At 46.1% G+C, this 17,894-nt stretch overlaps 1 protein-coding gene across 2 annotated transcripts in view; it reads left to right on the top strand.

Moving 5' to 3' along the window:
• TMEM242 (transmembrane protein 242) overlaps positions 1-17,476 on the top strand; it is a 39,081-nt gene extending 21,605 nt beyond the window's left edge. The window contains exon 5 of one of the 2 annotated variants that reach the window (XR_007519692.1): positions 15,950-16,031. Coding sequence is in view for 1 of the 2 variants with exons in the window: in XM_049904538.1 (XP_049760495.1) it covers positions 15,950-16,048 (99 nt within the window). In the remaining variant the exon portion in view is untranslated. Of the gene's footprint in view, positions 1-15,949 lie in introns of both variants that reach the window. The other variant, XM_049904538.1, reaches the window with a different exon arrangement.
• Positions 17,477-17,894: the final 418 nt, after the last annotated feature.

The raw sequence follows: 17,894 nt of genomic DNA, 5'->3' as shown, positions 1-17,894 counted from the left end.
TCTTTGAGTTTGAGCTACTGCCAAGCATATTCTTCACTTTTGGCTCTGATTCCAGGTCTTTGCACATTTCTTTACTTTGTCTTCTCGAGCCACTCTTTGAAATCTTCCCTTCAACTCTTTTACTTCATCATTTCTTCCATTCGCTTTAGCTACTCTATGTTCAAGAGCTATTTTCAGAGTCCCTTCTGATGTCCATTTTGGTCTTTTCTTTCTTTCCTGTCTTTTTAATGACCTCATGCTTTCATCACATATGATATCCTTGATGTCGTTCTATAACTTGTCTGATCTTCGGTCATTAGTGTTCAGCTCGTCAAATCTATTTTTGAGATGGTCTCTAAATTCAGGTGGGATATATTTACAGCCATACTTTAGCTCTCGTAGACTTGGTTTAATTTTGTTCAGGTTTAACTTGAACTTGCATGTGCACAATTGATGGCCCGTTCCACAGTCAGTCCCTGGCCTTGTTCTGACTGAAGACACTGAGCTTTTCTGTCATCTCTTCCCACAGATGTAGTCGATTTGATTCCTGTGTATTCCATCTGGTGAGGTCCACGTGTATAGTCACTGTTCATGTTGGTGAAGAAAGATATTTGCAATGTAGAAGTCGTTGGCCTTGCAAAAATCTGTCATGTCATCTCCAGCATCATTTCTGTCACCGAGGCCGTATTTTCCAACTACTGGTCCTTCTTCTTTGTTTCTGACTTTTGCATTCCAATCACTAGTAATTATCAGTGCATCCTGATTACATGTTTGATCAATTTCACACTGCATAAGTTGGTAGAAACCTTCCAATTTCTTTATCTTTGGCCTTAGTGGTTGGTGTGTAAATTTGAATAATAGTCATATTAACTGGTCTTCCTTGTGGGTGTATGGGTATTATATCTCTGACAGCGTTGTACTTCAGGATGGATCTTGAAATGTTCTTTTTGACGATGAATGCAATGCCATTCCTTTTCAAGTAGTCATTCCTGGCACAGTGGACCATGTGATTGTCTGACAATACCAGTCCATTTCAGCTCACTAATGCCTAGGATATTGATGTGATTGTGTTCCATTCCATTTTTGATGCCTTCCAGTTTTCCTAGATTCATACTTTGTGCCTTCCACATTCCAATCATTAATGGATGTTTGCAGCTGTTTCTTCTCATTTTGAGTCGTGCCGCATAGCAAAGGAAGGTCCTTAAAGCTTTGCTCCATCCACGTCCTTAAGGTTGACTCTACTTGTCTAAATGAATAATTTCTTTTATAAGGATCAGCACAAAGCTGGTTCCTATGAGGTGGAGGTTAAAGACGTCCCACATGTCTGACTTTTCCATACTCTCTGTCAGCCCATCATCGCTAACATCAGCTGTTCCCCTCCTCAGAACTCTCTCCCTCCCATCTTTGGCTTCGGTAATTCACTGCGACATTTCACAGAACTCAAAAACCATACTTACAATAAGTGGTTTATTAGGGAGATAACGGGGTACAGCTTGGGATTAGGATCAACTTGGAAGTAACAGGAACAACAACTCAGGATGCAGTTCCTTGATCAGGGCAGCTTTTCCTTGCCACTTGTCACTGGGTCCTGCTGGGGCCTTTTGGGCAAGCGGTTCACCTTTTAGCTCTCTGGGTTGACAAGCCCTACCACACACGTGCTGGTCTCCTGGTTCCTGTCATTTCATGCCACCACAGGTACTCATCTCTTATTAGAACAGAAATTAATAAGTACAGAAATTAGTGTAGGAATAACTAATAGGTGAACTAATTAGTAGAAGAGTAAATGATTTTTTATTAGTACAGGAATAACTACTAATAGGAGATACACCAGGATGTTGGTAAAATTTGAGATTAGCAAAAAGTCAAAAGAAAGACATTTTTCCATCCTTGTCTCAAATGAAGCAGCATTGTAGAGTGAATGCTAGCGCCCCATATGTAAACAAAACTGTGGAAAAGCTTAGACGTTTTTAACTTTGAAGACATCTAAGAAGGGAGGGAAGTGTTCTTGGTGTTTTAGGTGTAAGTCTCCTGGCAGACTGCTTAATGGCAGCCACTTCTGCCTGGTCTGCAAGGGAAGTCTGAACGGCTTCCCTCTGCACCCTTGCCTGATCGAATCAGTGCTTCCAGAGGTCTCCACCAGCGTCTGCCCCTAGGAAGCAAGCTTGAGTTTCTGACTGATTCCGGCCTGTTAGCACACTCAGCCAAGCTTCCTCTCCAGGTTAGTACTCACCACAACTCCCCGAGCAGAGTCGTCATGATCTTGCAGGGAGAGTTCTATCTGTCAAGCGCTGGGGACTTTAAAAAGTGTAAGGATTGAGGAATATTTTCCTGAATCATTTTTTGATTATTTAAAGTGGCACTGTGCCCTGTTATTAAACTGAGGGCTGAGGTGATGAGAGCATCTCTGTAGCCTCTACCTTCCCCTCCAGTGTGGCTCTGCTGGGCTAACATCACTGAGGGCGGGGCACCGATGTGGGTGCGGAAGGGCAGCTTGGACAGAGAGACTGAATCAAAGGCATGTGCTCCTTCTAAATCTGGAGATGATGACCGTTGTGTTTTTTTTTTTTTAACCCAAGGGTAGCGGGGGGAAATCAGCTGTTTTGGCATGTTTCCATGATACCTGTTTAAAAACTCCGCCAGTATCCTTTTATAGGTAAAATCAAGCCCCAGACAGTTTTTAAAGTAGGAATGTGCAGCAGTTAGCAGGAAAGGTAAACTCTGCTGTGAAAGCCATTTGTTCTGAGGCCTGACATAAATCAGGCTTAGTCACCTTAACAGTGTTCACCTCAAGAAGGTCCTTGTTCCACTGGAGGAAAGGGTCTTAATTTCAGTTGGGTTTTCTTTTTCTTTGTCCATTTTTTTTTTTTTTTTTTTTGGTAACTGAGCATAAAAAATCATACCCATCGTTTTCATAACAAAAAGTTTAAGAATAACAACAAAAAATCATACCCACAAATGCTGATCTCACTAAATAAAGCATGGTGGGAGGAAGTCCAGAGAATGTGTGTCTTCAAAGGTGTGTTTTCCCTGAGGTTTGTTTTAAAAGGGGCCTATTAATGGTTAGACAGTTACAAACATCTAAAACTCCCTGAAAAAAGATTCTATTTCTATATGGTCTATGTTGGTATATTGCTGCTGTTAAGTGCTGTTGAGTCCGTTCCAAGTCATAATGACCCGGTGTACAACAGAATGAAACACTGCCCAGTCCCGTGCCATCTTCACAGGCGTTGGTACGTTTGTGCCCATTGTTGTAACCACTGTGTCAGTCCATCTCACTGAGCGTCTTCCTCTTGCACTGAGCCTCTACTTTACCAAGCATGATGTCCTCCAGGGACAGGTCCTTCATGATAACATGTCCAAAGTACTTGAGTTGAGGTCTTGCCATCCTTTCTTCTAATGAGCATTCTGGGTGTACTTCTTCCGAGACAGATTTGTTCATTCTCCTGGCAGTCCATGGTATATTCAATATTCTCCACACCACTCAAAGACATCGATTCTTCTTCGGTTTTCCTTATTCATTGTCCAGCTTGCATGCATATGAGGTGATTAAAAACACCATGGTTTGAGTCAGGGGCACCTTAGTTCTCAAGGCGACATCTTTGCTATTTAACACTTTAAAGAGATCTTTTGCAGTGGGTTTGTCCAGTGCAATACATTGTTTGATTTCTTGACTGCTGTTTCCATGGGTATGTTGGTATATTAACATACATGTATTTTATTATTCATTTATCAGTGTATCAGAAAATGAAGTGTTCTCTCCAATTGAATTTTCCTGACTGAAACATTTTTTAGCGATCTTTGGGAGAAATCTAATATGCTATGTTTTTTCCACTATGTAAATTGTGCTGAACATAATTTAACTTTTTCTTGATAACTCAAGATACATCAGTTACTTGCTTCCTGTGTTAACAGATTCTGGGCTTTTACAGTTCTTTCTTTTACTTTTTATACTTTCTCTCAACTCTAGTTTGGCCCTAGCTTCCCTTCCAACTGTCTCACTTACTCCTGAGGTGTTGCTGCTTAATTTTACTTTACACAGTTATGCTTCAGGTGCCTTCCTCTGCCCACTCTCCTTAGCAGATCCGTCCGCTCCCATGGCTCGACATCACCTGCTTGTGGAGGCTGCCAGCTCTCATCTCCGCCCAGACCTTGGAGCTCCAGGCACACAAGACCACTTGCCTCCTGGACACTGGGGCGTGGGTGTCCTGCAGGCATCACACGGGTTCCCAGCTAAACTGCCATGTACCACCCCCCCATCTTAATCCACCTACCTGCTCCTGGGTCACCTTCTCAGTGTATGGCATTCATGATTACATTCTCTTACCCCTCTATCGCATCAGTCACCACCCCTCATGGCCACTGTAGTGGGGCACCATCTTATCCCGAGGTGATCATGGTGGCTTTCTGTGTTCTCCCAGCCTCCCTCCTGCCTCTTTATAACCCTGCTCCACACTACTGCCTGAAAGCCCTGCCCTTCATCTTCCCAAACTTCTACCTGTACCTCTACCACACACTGCCTTTCTGTTACCTTGGACAAAATGTCCATGCTGCCACCTCAGGCCACCCCTTCTCACCTCCCAGGACCTTAGTCCCATGTCACCCAAGGCCTCTCTGGTTGTCTGCTTTCCCTCTGCAGCAGCTGAGTGCAGACGTGCTCGAGTTCCTCCCACATCTAAACCTTCTCTGTCTTGATATTCCGTACCTCCCTCCAGCTGCCAGCCCATTTGTTTGCCCCCTTTCACAGAAGAAAATGTGTTGAAGGGGTTGTCTCTGGTCTCTGTCTCTGCTTCCTCACAATTCTTACCTCATTCAACTCTTTCTCAGCACTCAGGGACACGGTCCTCACCTCACTCAGCTTTTTACTCAGCACTCAGGGACACCGTCCTCACCTCAGTCAGCCTCTTCCTCAGCACTCAGGGACACCATCCTCACCTCACTCAGCCTCTTTCTCAGCACTCAGGGACACGGTCCTCACCTCACTCAGCTTCTTATTCAGCACTCGGGGACACCGTCCTCACCTCACTAGCCTCTTTCTCAGCATTCAGGGACACCGTCCTCACCTCACTAGCCTCTTTCTCAGCACTCAAGGACACAGTCCTCACCTCACTAGGCCTCTTTCTCAGCACTCAGGGACACCATCCTTACCTCATGCAGCCTCGTTCTCAGCACTTAGGGACACAGTCCTCACCTCACTAGCCTCTTTCTCAGCACTCAGGGACACCGTCCTCAACTCACTCAGCCTCTTTCTCAGCACTCAGGGACACAGTCCTCACCTCACCAGCCTCTTTCTCAGCACTCAGGGACACCGTCCTCAACTCACTCAGCCTCTTTCTCAGCACTCAGGGACACAGTCCTCACCTCACCAGCCTCTTTCTCAGCACTCAGGGACACCATCCTTACCTCATGCAGCCTCGTTCTCAGCACTTAGGGACACCGTCCTCACCTCACTCAGCCTCTTTCTCAGCACTTAGGGACCCAGTCCTCACCTTACTCAGCCTCTTTGTCAGCGCTCAGGGACACAGTCCTCACCTCACTAGCCTCTTTCTCAGCACTCAGGGACACAGTCCTCACCTCACTAGGCCTCTTTCTCAGCACTCAGGGACACCATCCTTACCTCATGCAGCCTCGTTCTCAGCACTTAGGGACACAGTCCTCACCTCACTAGCCTCTTTCTCAGCATTCAGGGACACAGTCCTCACCTCACTAGGCCTCTTTCTCAGCACTCAGGGACACCATCCTTACCTCATGCAGCCTCTTTCTCAGCACTCAGGGACACCATCCTCACCTCACTAGCCTCTTTCTCAGCACTCAGGGACACCATCCTCACCTCACTAGCCTCTTTGTCAGCGCTCAGGGACACAGTCCTCACCTCACTAGCCTCTTTCTCGGCACTCAGGGACACCGTCCTCACCTCACTAGCCTCTTCCTCAGCACTCAGGGACACCATCCTCATCTCACTCAGCCTCTTTCTCAGCGCTCGGGGACACAGTCCTCACCTCACTAGCCTCTTTCTCAGCACTCAGGGACATAGTCCTCACCTCACTAGCCTCTTTCTCAGCACTCAGGGACACCGTCCTCAACTCACTCAGCCTCTTTCTCAGCACTCAGGGACACAGTCCTCACCTCACCAGCCTCTTTCTCAGCACTCAGGGACACCATCCTTACCTCATGCAGCCTCGTTCTCAGCACTTAGGGACACAGTCCTCACCTCACTAGCCTCTTTCTCAGCACTCAGGGACACCGTCCTCAACTCACTCAGCCTCTTTCTCAGCACTCAGGGACACAGTCCTCACCTCACCAGCCTCTTTCTCAGCACTCAGGGACACCGTCCTCAACTCACTCAGCCTCTTTCTCAGCACTCAGGGACACAGTCCTCACCTCACCAGCCTCTTTCTCAGCACTCAGGGACACCATCCTTACCTCATGCAGCCTCGTTCTGAGCACTTAGGGACACCATCCTCACCTCACTCAGCCTCTTTCTCAGCACTTAGGGACCCAGTCCTCACCTTACTCAGCCTCTTTGTCAGCGCTCAGGGACACAGTCCTCACCTCACTAGCCTCTTAGCATTCAGGGACACCGTCCTCACCTCACTAGCTTCTTTCTCAGCACTCAGGGACACAGACCTCACCTCACTAGCCTCTTAGCATTCAGGGACACCGTTCTCACCTCACTAGCCTCTTTCTCAGCACTCAGGGACACCGTCCTCACCTCATTCATCCTCTTTTCTCAGCACTCAGGGACACCGTCCTCACCTCATTCAGCCTCTTTTCTCAGCACTCAGGGGCACTGTCCTCACCTCATTCAGCCTCTTTCTCAGCATTCAGGGACACCGTCCTCACCTCATTCAGCCTTTTCATCAGCACTCAGGGACACTGCTTTTGTCAGGGCCACCAGTGCTCTCCTTGTTGCCAGTTCAGTCTCATCTTTGCCATTCTGTTACCTCACCTCTCAGCTGCACATTCTATCTTTCATGCAATACCATCTCTTGGTTTCTGAGACACCTTCCACCACCGCCTGCCCACCCGCCCCCGGCCGTTTCTGGGGTCTCCTTTGCCAGCTCCTCCCCTGGCCACCTTCTAAACCTGAGTGCCCTGTGGCTTTGTACTGAGACTTCCCTGGTCCCTGTCTGCACTCATTGCCTCCGGCTCTCCTTTGGGCCCGGCGTTTTAGTAGTCTGTATGTTCATGAAGCCCAGATTCAGAGGTCCAGGCCTGGCCTTTGCCACTAGCTTCGTATTTCCAGATTCATTGCCTGTCTCAGGGCGTTTCCAACAGCCCACATCCGACACAGAAGTCAGCTCTCTTACCTGCTCCCTTAGCCGTCCCTGTTTCAGTGAATGCGGCGACCATCCCCTGACTTGCTCAAACCAAAACCTAGGTGTCGTCTTAGATGCTCTCCTTTCTTCATTGCCTTCATCTAATCCATGGAGCAAGTTCTCCTGAGTTCCGCAGCCAGACACAGCTTGACCCTTTCATTTTTCCCCACTCCCATTCATTCTTTGCCCAGTGTACTGAAATGCTTTATGTCTAGTCTCCTGGCCTCTTCTTTACCACCTCTTGAATGTTGTCACACACAGCAGCCAGAGTATAAAACCCTACTGTGGCTTCCCATTGAACCTGGAATAAAATCCAGATTTCTTACCCAGGAGCCTCACATAATGCCCCCCACCCACCCACCTTCTGACCCCGTCTTGAACCCCCACAACCTCCCACCCAGCTGCTGTACTCCGGCCATGCTGGCCTTCTTCAAAACACCAGGCTTGTTCCTTCTCTGGGCCTTTGTACTGGCCGTGCCCAGGGAGCAGTCCCCAGGTCTGCACAGCTACTACTTTTTTTACCATTCACGATCTCAAATTGATTGCACCTCCTCAGAGAAGAATTCCCGGACCATCTAACCTAAAGTACAACAGCTTCTTCACTCCTACCACTCAGGTCCTCTCGGACATTAGCCTGCTTCATTTTCTTCACAGCACTTGCTGCAAAATGAAATTAGATCATCGGTTTTCTTGTTTCATCTGTCATCCAGAAAGAACATAAATTCTGAGTGAATGGAGACCTTATTTATCTTGTTCATTGGTGTATCCTCAGCACCCATAACAGTGCCTGGCACATAATAGGCGTTTAGTAAATAGTTGTTGAATGAAATCTGCTCACGTTGCTTCTACCATTTCAGTGGCTCCCTCTTCCCTTGAGAATAAAGTCCGGGTTCCTGGAAACAGTATGTAAGTCCCTCCCTGACCTGGCGCCTGCTTGTTCTCCAGCTCAGCTATTCTTAACTGGGGCACATTTACCCCCAGAAGACCTTTGGCAACATCTGGAGACAGTTTTGATTGCCGTAACTAGGGTGATGCTAGTGGCATCTAGTAGGTAGAGGCCAGGGATGCTGCTAAACATCCTGCAGTGCAAGGACAGACCCACCACAAAGAATTGTCCGGTCTAAAATGCCAATAGTGTAGAGAAGTCAGTACAACTGGACCAAAGCAGGAAAAAATAAATAACACACCAGCATTGCTGCGGTCGAGAGTCTAGCTGTGTCTTTCATGATCCTTCTGTCACACACAAACTTCTAGCCGTACTGAAAGGCCATGTTCTCTCTGCCTCTGAGCCTTGTCCTTGCTAGTCCTCCACCTGGACCACTCCCTCCTTCCTCCCCCCATCACTCCCCTCTGCACACTGTTCTTTGTCCAGATAGTCTTTGGGCAACTTAATTATTAACCTTTACAAAATGAAGTTCGTTTATTTTGGTAGTTAAAAGAGTTTATAAAAGTAACTGAAGTTTCCACCTCAAATTGAAAGTAACTTCCATATAAAATGTTTTCTTCATTCATTTTTTTAGATGAATAAAGCTGTTATGGAGGACTACAATATGATTTCTTTTGCTTAGCCAATCGCAGAGAAAAAAATGGGGTGAATTAATAAAATGGCACCTGTGCAATTAGAAATTATAGCCATAAAGTTAAACTTTCTCAGTTTTTAAATATGATGTAAGATATTAAATACATACTAATGAATTTTAATTTTTTTTTATATTTTGTGCCACATAAAAATATTTGCTTTTCTTCCTTTTTAATGATTAGTACAAGTGGTTTTCTTACATTGCATCAAAAATTATGAGTAAGATAATGCCATTAAAGAACAAAAATGAGGTTTGGTTAACTCCTTTAATTTACTAAAATAGCTCGCCAATTCATTTTATAACATTTAAACGCCATCCATAGGACGTTGACCCCAGTGTTGCTTTTTGGATGGACATTCTACCTTTATCCTACTTGGAAGGCAAAGCGGTGCAGTCCTGCTTCTCCCAGCATCCCTAGTATTGCCGACAAAGGAAAATCCTCGGAGGCACTGGGACTGCAAAGACCCCACATGAGGATCTGAAAGCTATATAGTCGTTAGTCTTTATGAGCAAGTGAATTACAGCCCATTAATTTGTTTTAAAACTACAATTTATATTTTATCATTTTTCAAATCATAAAGAAGACTCTTTAAATAATTGTATTCATATAATGCTCTGCTTGCATGCTTATGGGTTTATAGCCTATTTCAAATCAGCTCATACTATTAATTAACACTGCTTTCATTGCAGCCTTTTATTTTTGGGCAAATCAAGGGTTTCATGCCCTGATTATTATTATTTTTTTTAAGCTTTCCAAAGAACAAAATGTCTTAAATGCTTTAAAGGATAAAAATATTCTCTCTGCCATTACATATTTGTTCTGTTGTGTTTCTCACACTGTAGAATTATTTTTGTATGTGACCAGATTTAAAAAGCATGCCTTTGTGTTTTTACTTGGTAAAGCTAGGTATAGGCTTTGAAAATAGTTAAATCATTTAGCTTATTCACAGTTTTATTTGAAATTCTTGCATCATCCTTGCCAAGACACCCCAAACGGGCACCTATCCATTTTCCTTACCTCTTTATCCGGAAATCTCTCACCAGGTGGGCGCTCTAGCCCTGCCTTCCCGTAGCTCTCACACGTTTTAGTCCTCCAAACGCATTGCTGTCGAGTTGATTCTGAGCCGTGGTGACCCGTTGTGTTACAGAGCAGACCTGCTCCATAGGGTCTTCTTGGCTATAATTTTATGGAAGCAGATCTACAGGGCTTTCTTCTGCAGTGCAACTGGGTAAGTTTGAGGGGCCAGTCGCAAACCGCTTGTGCCACCCAAGGGCCTTTTAGCCCTCCAGCTTCATGATTTCTATAGCTATTTACTCTTTCTTTCCTACTACAAAACATTTACTGAATTCCCTATTCATGTGCCACGCTCTGTTCTAGGGGACGGGGATGTGCTGGTGAATCAAAGGGTCCTTCTTGCAGTGACAAAGTCATAAGTAATTATACTTAATTATGCATGATAAAAGGAGCCCTGGTGGTGCAGTGGTTAAACGTTTAGCTGCTAACCCGAAGGTTGGTGGTTTGAACCCACAAGCCACTCCCTGGGAAAAAGATGTGGCAGTCTGCTTCCTTAAAGACTACAGCCTTAGAAACCCCAAGGGGCAGTTCCACTTTGTCCTATAGGGTCACTCTGAGTCTGAATGGACTGGACGGTGGTCAGTTGGGTTTTGGTATGCATGATAAATCCTCCAATGGACGGAGATACAAAGTACAGTGGTGAGATAGGATTTTAAAAGTTAATTTGGCCTGGGGGATTGGAGAAGACTTGACCAAGGACAAACTTCCTGAACTGGACTCCTGGATAGAACAAGGAGGGAGGTAGAGCTGGGGTAAGATTCCAGGTGGAAGGAATAGCAGGACTTAGTTGTGACCGTCCTTGGCCTAGAGGCAGGCTTGTGGTCTTCATTTCCTTCTCCCTCCTAAATGGTGTAACCAATGTAGCAAGTCTTATTCCTGTCATTAGCTATAATGTTACACTGCATCTTGAGTAGATAACTTGAGGTAGGTTTTCTACTCAAAAGGAATAATGAGCCTTCTCAGATAGAAAGCCATCAGGGAGCTGTCTGCTGTGTTGGGCGTTCTGCGCCTTGAGTAGACGTAGATTAGCTGGGAGGAATGTGTGTCTCTTCATCTTCCTTAGCGCTCTCTTTCTTGTCTTGAGACTTACTGTAAATAAAAAGTTGCTTCGTTTGGGGTGTTTTTATTTTGGAGATTATTATTACTTTTTTTTTTTCCTTCAAAATTGATTTATTTGTGGCTAAGAGAGAAAACTGAAGAGGCAGCTATTAGGTACTTCTGAAGAGTTTCAAACTCTACAGAGAAGATTACAACAGAAAGAAACCATCCAGCTAAGAGTCTTGAATTTCACCCTCCACAGCACTTATCCTGAAACGTGGCTTGACGGGTCAAAGGGACCCTAGAGAAAGAAGGTGGGAACAGGCTTCAGGTTAAGACATTTCAGGTTATGTGGGGATCAAAGAAACTGTAATTATCAAAAGTCAGCCCTTTGAAAGGATTCCTCTTTCCTCTGTTGGAAATGTTGGCCACTATTAAATAAAGATTATTTTTAAATTCCAGTTTGGAATTTGACAAGTGGTTGCCATAGATCTGACTGCCAGTGCTGAGAGAATTAATATATGTGGTGCCCTCGTGGTTAGTGTGTCACTGAGCATGTTCCTCTGTCCCTCAGTCATGGGACAGGAGCCAGTGCCACCAGCAGGCCACACTGAGACAGGCGTGTAGTGCTTGCTGACGGCCATACTCTGCTCTCCCTCCACCAGCTCACCAACTCCTTCTCACGTTCCTCTTTTCCCGGACTGCAGTTTGGTGGCAGGAAGAAGGAGAATACCTTTTCAAGTCCTGAATATCAATTCATCATTCTGTCAGGATGCAGTATTCTAAGACTGAGTTCTCTTTTTGCGGACTGAGGGGCTGCTTGTGTGCGGGCCCCACGAGAGGAGAGCGTGTCGTCTCAGGACAAGAGTGCGCTTGGAGGGGCCATTCCAGGGTCTGGCTTCCATTTCAAAGTGGGGAGAAAATGCCACCTCTTTCTGTTTGGGCCTCTGTAGTTTAATGTGTTGGAGTATATATTTCATCAGATATAAAGTTTCTATCTCCCTCCATAGCAGCTTTGTAGGACTGGCCAGAGGGACACAGAGGAAGGCCAGATGTGTTTACGCCATGCTGGACTAGCTCACTAGTCTTTTCTTTTGCTACTTTAGTCACTAACCTGATTTGAGCATTTGTTAAAAACTGCCATTTTAAGGTCACTTACGATATATCTTCATTTTAGTTAGACGGTACATCACCACCTTCCTATTTGAGAAGTCATTTTTAAGTGGGGCTCACAATGGCAAGCCTTTAGAAAGAAGCAGCAGCCTCCCCATATGAGCATTCAGCACTGGACTGAGTCCCAGTCGGCCCTGCTGTGGTGCCAGGCCCCTGCTGACTTTCTCCACAGCTGTTGGTCACAGTCACAGGGGAATGAAGCAGTGGCTTCTTCCAGATAGAGACCACATAACACACCGTCCTGTTCTCCTGTGGATGCGGGAAACAGTGCAGGAAGCCATTGGTAGGACCAGCCATGTGCAGCTCTTCTTAGCAGGGTTACGGATCAGCAACACACAGAGCAACGCCAGGCAGGGGTCAGGCCTGGCTTGACCAGTTGTGAGATGTAGTAGCCGTGGGTCTCTGCGAAGTGGGGACAGCATGTGTCCCGCCTGGTCGTTGTGAGGGCTGAGTGAGACAGGTGCCTAGCATCCAGTCAGGGCTCTCTGAGTGGTGTCTGTGCTTGGTTTCCTCTAGGCCTCACTCCTGGGGCATGGTGGCTCCATTCTGTCCCTTCAGGAAGCTACTGGAATGTGAACCAGAAAAATGCTACTAGAGGCCATCTGGTACCTGCTCTAATATCTGAAAAGTCAGTCATGTCCAGCCTTCAGATGTCTATGTCATGGCAAATCACTTGTAACACATTTCGCAGTGATCATGACACTCCATGTGAGACCGCTGCCTTAGACAGTCGTGGTTTCTGGTCACATCACAGCCCAGCACCGCCAAACATTAAGGCTTTGGGACTTGAGGGAGCGGTGCTGGCAGTGGTCAGCTCCACACTGGGGAGCACCCGCCACGCCTCAGTCTTTGTGGGGAACACAGGCAGCCTAGGATCCAGAGCCATGAAAAAGGTCTCATGGTCAGAGGGGGGAGAGAACCACAGGGAAGGGGCCCCACGAATTGGAAAATGTGTCAAGAGTAAAACTGAGTTGTTGGATGGGGACTCGAGTCCCACTGCGCCCCATCTTCACCAAACTTTTGGGGTATGGGTTGGGGGGGCACGTCTGTGGAAATAGCTGTGATTGTTATCATGGAATTCAGCATATTTACGTTACACCCAAATTTGCTTAAATGCATTCAGTCCCTAAATCTTTTCCAGCACGTTTTTAAGCAGGAGAATATTCTGCTCCTGGGTATAGAGTATCACTGATGAGACCAACACCTTTTTTGAACTACATGTCAGAAATTGATACAGGTGGGAAAACGTGAAGGTCTTCACTGATGATTCATGTCATGGAAAGAGTGCAAACCTATAAGACCAAAGAATTAATGCCTTTGAGTTGTGGTGTTGGCAAAGAGTATTGAATATACCATGAATTGCCAAAAGAAGGAAGAAGTACAGCCAGAATGCTCCTTAGAAGCAAGGATGGCAAGACTACGTCTCACATACTTTGGACATGTTATCAAGAGGAATCAGTCCCTGGAGAAGGACATCATGCTTGGTAAAGTAGAGGGTCAGCAAAAAAGAGAAAGATCCTCAACGAGATGGACTGGCACAGCGGCTGCAATAATGGGCTCAAGCATAACAGCAATTATGAGGATGGCACAGGACCAGACAGTGTTTTGTTTTGTTACACGTAGGGTTGGTATGAGTCAGAACTGACTTGACAGCACCTAACAATGACAACAACAACAAAGCCTTCTGTGGAGCCCCACTGGCTAAAGGAGCTTGAGGCCTGTTGATAACTGACTTGGAGGCTCTGGGTTTGTTTCCATCTCCATACGCATACAGTTAAAGGATGGGGCCACACGGCATTCTCATCCCACTGCCTCTCTCCTTTACTGACAGGTGAAGCCCGTTGTTTCCTAGTTGAGTTTTTCAGACGTAAGTTCATCCAGTGGCTCAGTTTCTCCTTTCTGACGTGGGAGCAGGTCAGTAGCAGAAGACTTGGGGAATGAGAGGGGCTAAGAAGGTGAACAGGAGGAGGGCAAGGGCGCACTGTGGCCTGACGCAAAGCAGCCGTCCTCCATGCCCCTGCCTTGTCCGCGGCCCCCAACCCCCCAGCCCCTCCCCCCCCAACCATGTTTCACGAGTGGCTCTACTCGAGGCCAGGCTACCTGATGCCCCTTGAAAACTGTCATTGGGCAGAGTTGTAACAGAGGCTCAACCAGAAAGACGGAGAGAAGGAGCCAGACAGCATGTTGTAAACCCTGGCTGGGAAGATGTCTTCTTTTCATAGAGAAAGTCCACGCAGAGTTCCTCAGTGAGGTGCTGTTGGTGTTTGGGTGAAATGATTGTTTTTGTGGGGCATCATGGGTGTTTATCCTCCCCACCTCTTCCACCCCCACCAGCAAACAGTAGGCTACAGGGCTTGTCACAGCCAAAAACACCCCCGTTTCCACAGGGCGGCTGGCACAGGCCTCACACAGGCGACGGGATGGACGGCCTGATGGATCTTCCAGAGTCGGCACATTGAAGCCAAGATGGCGCGTAACTCTAAAGTGGTTCTTCAACAACATGCCGTGACATCTAGCCTGTGTGAGCCTCCTGCTCGGCACACGGCACACGCGTTTCCATGAGGCTGTGTCGACGACGGTGGACATACGAGCATTCCCCATGTTAGGTGGAGTGCCTCATGTGCAACATCTCAGTTACTCTTCACAGCTCTCCGCAGGTCCTCCTCACCCCACCCTACGGTGGACACCTCGAGTAGAGAGATTCGGTCAGTCTCCGGTGGTGGAGCTGGGATCACACAGAGACCTGTCTAATGCCGGAGGATGGGCTTCTAACGGTGCTGCAAGGGGTGGAATCAATGTCTAGGAAGCGACAAGTCCCAAACAAGAAACAGAGTCAACCTCAGGTTAAATAAACATCTACATAAAAAAGAGATGAGCTGATTCTCAAACTAACCGTGCGGGGAAATGACTAGCATGTTGCTGACGAGACCGAGGAGGCTCACAGCTCCAGTCAGGAGCTTGACATCCTCAGGAAAGTATGGCTGGGCCAGGGTTGGGAGAAGAAAGCTGAAGCCCAGTGCTGTAGTGCCTCTGAAATGGTGCCAGCGTAACAGGACCGGTCAAAAGGACGCACTAGAGAGCGTGCAGCCAGTACTGTCTAATGGAAAGATTACCCTGCTCCCATAAATCTTGAGGGTGTGCACCTAGAGCAGGCTCCCCAGGCGAACTGCGAGACCAAGTGAACACACCGTATTAAGACATTCCAACTCCTCTGCTCTGCCTCTCGGGCCCCGAAGCAACCTTCTGCTAGTAATAAACCCCTACACAGAGTTTTCAACACACCCAGCACATAGGACACTGTGGCTTAGCTGCCTTTCATTGATTCATTCTTTCAACAGATTGATGTAACCGTACTAAGTTTCTTCTCCCCACCCCTTCCCTCTGGCTCTGAGGTTCTGCTTACTGTGAATGACCTGATCATATTCATTTCTTCAGATAGTCAGCTGCATCCTTAAATATGAAAGCCAGTTCCTGTCCCTCTGATGGGAAGGAACAAGTATCATGGAGGGTTGATGGTTTAGGGCACATTGCCTTCCAGATTCAGAGTGGAGCTGTATGTTTAAGACCGGATAGATTTATACTTGGAAGAAGAAAAGAGACATGTTTCATTTTTCTTCCAAGGTAGCTGCCGTGTAGTCCGTCCTGTGTATCCGTATTCAGGTGATACTCTGCTCCACGCCGTGAGCAGTGAAATATTATCCAGTCAGCACTGGTGTCAGTCTCTAATAGCTTTGGCTATTTTCCCCTTCTTTTAACATTTGATGCCTAATCTTTTTTTCTTCTTTTAGATGAAAGAATTTCGAAGTAAAATGCAATCAATATTTCCAACAATTCCCAAGAACTCCAAATCAGCTGTTGAGTGGGAGGAAGTGTTGAAATCCAAATAAGGTGAGCATGGGCGAGTTCTACAGCAAGTGTTCCAGAAAGGGCAGGTGTGGACAAGGCATCGCAGCAGAGGGACTCGGATGGGCTGCTCCTTAGGGACATGCGGAACCCCGGCTTCGCCTCAGCTTCCTTGCCAGAGGCCTGGTGACCAACCACGTTCCTGTGTGCTTCACTTTAAAACGGATTTGAGCAGGATGGGGAGGGGGGTGGTGATGGGGGGGTAAGTTTTCCCAAAGTGAGGAAGATTATTTAAAAATCATAATGATAGGACGTTCCTGTGTGAGGAGACCCGGGGTAAAACTTCTGTTTATGGCTGTAACCTTTGTAACCAAGTTCCTACCTTGAAAAAAATTTTTTATAATCAATACGTGATGAAAGTTTTTATATGAACAGACTCCTATATTGCTGCATGTCCAATTACGTGAGTTTCAAGAGCTTTTCTTGTAAGCGTGTGACCATCAGAGTTTGATGGACTCCTTCCTGTTAGTAGACTGAAGAGACAGATGGACAGGCAAATCCTGGACACCAGGAAGTGGGAGGGGCTCCACTGTGTGGCCGCAGTCTTCACTTTGTAGCTAGCACCTGCTGGTCACCTGCTGGCCTCACCTACAGCCTGTGAATTCCTACACTTAGGACATGAAGCCAGTGACAGATCCTGATAACTTGAAAAGGTGCAGTTGAGCTAAAGATGATGATGATGGTGTGGGTATAAAATGTACTTTTTAAAGAAGTTGGCTCTGGGTCCCTGAACATTGACTGACAATTTGTAGTTCTGACTCAGCTGTCAAAGTAAAAATAGCCCCGTTGCCACCTATCTTAGTACATTTGTTTAAACACAAAGTCACCTGAGTATTGAGTCTAAATATTCTGTATTTAGTCCTACCTCCTTACTGAGACTGCAGCCATTGGGTTCTTACATACACACTCAAGCCTTGCATGTCCTCCAGGATCGCTTACAAAGAAACAGATGGAGAACAATGCCTACATGCAATTATTTTTAGTGGAGATTAAAAAATTTTTTTTTTTATTAATTTTTATTAAGCTTCAAGTGAACATTTACCATTCCAATCAGTCTGTCACATGTAGGTTTACATACATCTTACTCCCTTCTCCCACTTGCTCTCCCCCTATTGAGTCAGCCCTTTCAGTCTCTTGTTTCGTGCCAATTTTGCCATCTTCCCTCTCTCTCTATCTTCCCATCCCCCCTCCAGTCAAGAGTTGCCAACACACTCTCCAGTGTCCACCTGATTTAATTAGCTCACTCTTCATCAGCAGGAGATTAAAAATTTTTGAAGAAGAGAACTATTTTAATATGTCAGTATGTCCAGAGAAATAACCTCTGTTTGAATTATCAATTGTACAATTTCTTTATAATTGCTTAGGTTCTAATTAGTCAGGAATCAGGTTTAATAAAGTACATTTGAAATTTATCTCTTATAATGAAACCTTTAAGTTCTAAAGAAAAATTTTAAATGAAATGTCAGGTGCATAATGTAACATTTTTCTCTAGACCATGTTACCCTGTTAGCATCGCTGTATTGTTAATTAAACAGGTGTAATCAGCACCTGCGATTCATATGTAACCTGTTGGGAATCCAAGACGAAAAGGCAAAGGATTGTGAAATTGATTGGGGCCTGTGAGATAGCAGAGAACTCTTCACGCATGTTTTATTTTCTTAACCAAATCTTCACTAAGGAAAGGTTTCAAGCCTTTGAATGAAACAAAGGAAGAAAAGGCTGGAGCCAAACTGAGCAGGTCCTTGTCTGCATCATCAGCCTGAGTCCCGGATGCCCGTCGTAGACGGAACAGGCGCCACCTAAAACCCTTCGCAACCAGGATTCAGATGG

The sequence above is a fragment of the Elephas maximus genome, chromosome 1 (assembly GCF_024166365.1).
Source record: "Elephas maximus indicus isolate mEleMax1 chromosome 1, mEleMax1 primary haplotype, whole genome shotgun sequence".
NCBI lineage: Eukaryota > Metazoa > Chordata > Mammalia > Proboscidea > Elephantidae > Elephas > Elephas maximus.
This window is presented reverse-complemented; position numbering and strand designations above follow the sequence as displayed.